Source organism: Atta colombica, unplaced genomic scaffold, assembly GCF_001594045.1.
Source record: "Atta colombica isolate Treedump-2 unplaced genomic scaffold, Acol1.0 scaffold100, whole genome shotgun sequence".
In the NCBI taxonomy this organism is placed as follows: Eukaryota; Metazoa; Arthropoda; class Insecta; order Hymenoptera; family Formicidae; genus Atta; species Atta colombica.
In genome coordinates this window covers 2968-7847 of record NW_017259185.1, presented here as the reverse complement: position 1 = coordinate 7847, position 4880 = coordinate 2968, and the positions used below count along the sequence as shown (strand labels likewise).

Here is a 4880-nt window from a genome sequence, read left to right as displayed (position 1 = left end):
TATATATATATATATATAGATAGTGATATTTTCTAAAATAGCTTTTACTTAATTAGATCATTTTCTTATTATGATTTTTTGCTAATAATCGCAACGTTTTCACAAAAAACCAAAATACTCGCGCATTGCCGCATTCTTTATCATTTGAAGGTTAGTTTTCCCTTTCGAACGTGATTCTTTCGATTCGTTTTTTTTTTTTTTTTTATAATTGTTACAAAGGATTCTAGCATTCCATCTCGTGGTAAATCAAGAGAACATGCGACTGTCGGTAAAATGATTTCACGTTAGATCCCAACGTTAGAACATTGCTGCGTGCTGTTTTTTGTTTTTCTTTTCTTTTTGGCGAATCTCGATACAAAAGAAGTGTCTAAGTTTCCGTTAGTTCCCGTGCTTTCGTATCTAAATCCCGGATGATGACCAATCCGTAACGGATATCACCGATCGGTACGTATCGCCGCCGCGTGACGCGAGAATACGAATGCATACGCTGTATCGAGAAGCGAGAGAGGCACGCACATAGACACACGTTTCCGGCAGTTTCCGGATTCGCGAGGTAATTTCTGTCGGCTTCCGCGCCTTCTGCCGTCGGCGCGCCACATGTATATACTGTGCCGCAGGTACGGAGTATTGCGGGGTACGCAGGTAGGATCGTTCGGTCGGGTCCTTTCTTAACCGAGTCCATCTGTCCATCTTCCTTTCTTTTTCTTGCCTGCGATCATTTCGATGTATGAGGTTTTACGCGGTCATGGAAGTTAAAACGTTTAACCGATCGTTGATCGCGAGAATCTAAAACTCGAGGATTCCAAGTAACCTCAGCCGCTTCGTGAGATTCTGCCATCTGCTGAAGCCGCTGCCAATTTCGCGACCGTTATCTATTTTCGGAGGATCGTGTCCAGCCAGCCAACCCAACGAATCCCGACGGAGGACTCCCAGCCAGTTTTGTATGGCCGGATATTTTCGAGGATTACGTAGGCTGATATGTGTTATCATAGCTTATCGTGCGAACGATTCGCGATTAAACGAGATTGTTCACCTTGTCATGCGCGACCTCTCTCTCTCTCTCTCTCTCTCTCTCTCTCTCTCTCTCTCTCCTTCCTGCGAGTATATCATCCTTAACGTTATATTCTGTTTTAGGAACCTGAGTGCAGGAAGCTACTTATCAGTGAGAATCAACCAAAACTATTGTATTGTCATAGATCCTTATTCACATTTGAGCAAGAATTTGAACTAGTAAAGACGTATTCAGTTACGAAAGTGTGACCGAGAGGGATCTTAATTCCTACCGCAAGGATGTCTGGAAATAATGATAACTTTAACAATACTACCTGTGTGGTATGCTACAAGAATGTCGACATTTATAGCATTGGCATGTGCGAGCATCCTGTATGTTACGAATGCAGTACTCGGATGAGAGTGCTCTGCCTTCAGAACGAGTGTCCGATCTGCCGCCAGGATCTGCCAAAAGTTGTGTTCACGCGAGAGATCAAACCCTTCCACAGCTTGACCAATACTAATCTGCTAGACACCCGATATGACATCTACTTTAGTAGTCTCGATATTCAAGAAAAATTCACTGAATTGTTAGCCAACACTTGTTCGATATGCAAGGAGAAGATGGTCTTTAGCAGTTTCAATAGTTTGAAAGATCATATGCGACAACAACACGAGTTACATTATTGTGACCTATGTGTGGAGAATTTGAAGGTGAGAGTTTGAATATGCTTTTAACTCACATTATGGAATATAATCCTGGTGATTTTGAGACGTTTTTTTTCTTATATTTGAAATGATTTTTTAAATAATTTTTTAAATGATCATTGATTTGAAGCAATTTTATGTTTTACAATCTCATTTTTTACAGTTTTCTGTTTATATAAGATAATTATTCTGTATAATTATATTTATGGCATTTATGTTAACAATAAGTTCAGTATTACTATTTTTTGTATAGTCGACTTTAAAATCAATAACAAAAAATGTTAATGGATCCCAAGGGCATATTGCTTTAGTGTTACAAAAAATATATGTTCCTGTTATTAATCGACATATGATAAATAAATAATCGCAATGTGTCTCTTTATTAATTCATCATTTGCTTTTTAATAGATATTTTCGAATGAAAGACGTTGTTATACAAGATCAAGTTTAGCCACGCATCGAAGGAAAGGTGATATTGATGATAGAAGTCACAAGGGTCATCCACTCTGCGAATTTTGCGATCAGCGATACATGGACAATGACGAGCTATATCGACATTTGAGACGCGATCACTTATATTGTCATTTCTGTGACGCGGATGGTCTGCATCAGTATTACAGCTCCTACGATTATCTCAGAGACCATTTCCGACAGGAACATTACCTATGCGAGGAAGGGGTGTGCGCGGAGGAAAAGTTCACGAGTGTTTTTCGAACCGACATAGATCTCAAGGCACACAAAGCCAGTGTTCATGGCAAGCAGTTGAGTAAAGCTGCCGCGAAGCAGGCGAGAACATTAGAACTGGAATTTACCTTGGCACCTCGTGGCGAAAATCGGATGAATAGAAGAAGTATGCTGGGCGCGTCTACGTCGAGAAACACGAGGGATTACAACGGCAGGGATTATGGTTCCAGAGATTATCAACAAGGCGCGATATCCAACAGTTCCAATTCATTCATGTCTAACAATGAACCTATTTTCACGAAACAACCGTCCGTCGATGTGCAAAGCACAGATGAATTTCCTACATTAGGTGGTAGTGTCATTCCTGTCGTTCCCACCTTATCTCAACCCAAAAGTAGAGGTAACGTGACTATTCGCAGCACTGTGAGGAATCAACCGCTCGCGGTAACGGATGAGAACTTTCCGGCATTGGGCCCAGATTCGGTCGGTCCCAGTATCTCAAAGACGGTAAACTTTAGCGTTTCCAGCAGTAGCAACGCCACGGGATCCAGTGGCTTACCGCAATGTCAGAAAGGTTCCGCGTCTTCGAACGTCTCTATTCAGGTGAACCATGAACCTAACGGCACTGTCACCACCAGAGTATCCGGACCTAACATCAGAATACGTCCCACACAATTATCAATAGATTCTGATTTTCCTGCCTTGGGCAATTCGGAACCGTCTACTAGTACTGCCAATTCGATTCAGTGGAAGGAAGTCTTGCAATGGACCTGCTCGAAATCAGCATCAGCAAACACGCCCAAGTCCAAGGTGGCGCCGCCACCCTCGATACCATCAGCACCGCCCATTCGATCTGGCGAAGACTTTCCAAGTCTGTCTAAGTCATTAAAATCAAAAAAACAATCGATGATCACAGTAGTACCATCGTGGGGACAGAACTCTCAGAATATCAGCAACGTCCAAACTTCCAGTACCAATAATACAAAAACAACGACGGATCAAACGAAGAGTAAGACGAAGAAGAAAAAAGCGAAGCAAGCTTCGAGTGGTAACAGTTCGAGTGGTAACGAGTCTGGCAGCTCCAAATCAAATATAAATACTGTTGTGACAAAGAAGGACATCGAATTGGCGCGTACTGGTAACTCGGACAACTCTCGCGTTGCTAAGGAGAGTTCGCGAGTCACGCAGGATACCAATGCGAGTGGTGATAATAGTAAGAATTCAAGCGTGCAAAACTCGAAGGAACCGGAACATGTGAATAAAAAGGATAAGAGAAAAAACAAAAATAATGTAGACGGAAATACAGGCGTAACGACTGTTATAAATACGGAATCTGAAAGTGGAGGCAACTCTTCGAACGGAGAGAAGCAAAGGAAGCGTAGCGAGTTGAAGATAGACAGTTTGAACACCGCCAATAATAATATCCATCGAACGGAAGATTTTCCCGCTTTAGGTAGCACTAGCAGTAGACCACCAGGCTTTACAAATCCGCCACCTGGTTTTTCTTCGCCGACTCTACCACCACCCGGTTTTTCCATAAAATACAGCCTTGACGGATTGCATGGTGGTAACGGCTTGACGTTCACAAACAGTTCTGGTGAAAGCTACTCTATTCTGCCAGATAACAATAGCAAGCATATGACTCATGTCTACGTGTCGCCACCGGATTTTCAGAAACGGAACACGTGTTTGGTGGCTAAGCTTAATGCAGTTCTCGTAGAGCAGAACAAAATCGAGGAGTTTCGTTATGTAAGCGGCCTCTTTCGCGGTGGTACCTGTGACGCCCAGGAGTATTATACGCATTGTTGCGAAGTCATGGGCGCTAACGCCTTCGAGAGCATATTTCCTGAGCTTCTGGTATTGCTGCCAGATATCGCGAAGCAACAGGAATTATTCAAAGTGCACAAGAGGGAAACAGGCGGAAAGGCGAAAGGACTAGAGATGTGCGCCACATGCGGTCAGGTTCTTAAGAACGGCTCGGATTTTAGAATGCATATGTCCAGTCACACGCTTGAGAATCACTTCCCGGCGTTAGGTAAGAGCAATATGCCGCCGCCGAAGAACACGTGGGTACGTAAATGAGTCAATTACGTTCTCTCATCGATCATCATGCTCTTGTTTTGGAGAATCCGGGGAAACCGAATATCCACTCGCCCAATTATTGAAAACAGTTGTAAATATAACGCTCTTGTTTTTATCGTACTCTAAGATTTAAACCTATTGCGTTGCGTTTATCCGATACGTAATACGAGTGTAATACGTAATATTTATTCCAAAAGTCAATCAATCCTTAGTGTTAAAAACAAAATGTGCATAGAACTAGCGCTGACTATTCACAATAGACTTGATCTGTGAATTGCGAAGCAATATTGATTAAAATTAAAAGAAAAAAAATATTATATATCTTAGAGCTTTTACAGACGGTTGTATTAATGATGTAATGCTTCGAGACAGTGATAAACAGGAGATCACATATTTTTTTGTATAATAAACTACGA

At 42.0% G+C, this 4880-nt stretch overlaps 1 protein-coding gene across 5 annotated transcripts in view; it reads left to right on the top strand.

Moving 5' to 3' along the window:
• Positions 1 to 4767, top strand: part of LOC108685991 (zinc finger protein 598) — a 27586-nt gene extending 22819 nt beyond the window's left edge. For 3 of the 5 annotated variants that reach the window (XM_018191053.1, XM_018191028.1, XM_018191036.1), the window contains exons 2-3: positions 1135 to 1704; positions 2107 to 4767. In XM_018191053.1, coding sequence (XP_018046542.1) covers positions 1291 to 1704; positions 2107 to 4464 — 2772 coding nt within the window. In that variant the 5' untranslated portion in view covers positions 1135 to 1290 and the 3' untranslated portion in view covers positions 4465 to 4767. Of the gene's footprint in view, positions 1 to 583; positions 635 to 661; positions 969 to 1134; positions 1705 to 2106 lie in introns of those variants that run through there. The other 2 variants (XM_018191045.1, XM_018191019.1) reach the window with 2 other exon arrangements.
• Positions 4768 to 4880: the final 113 nt, after the last annotated feature.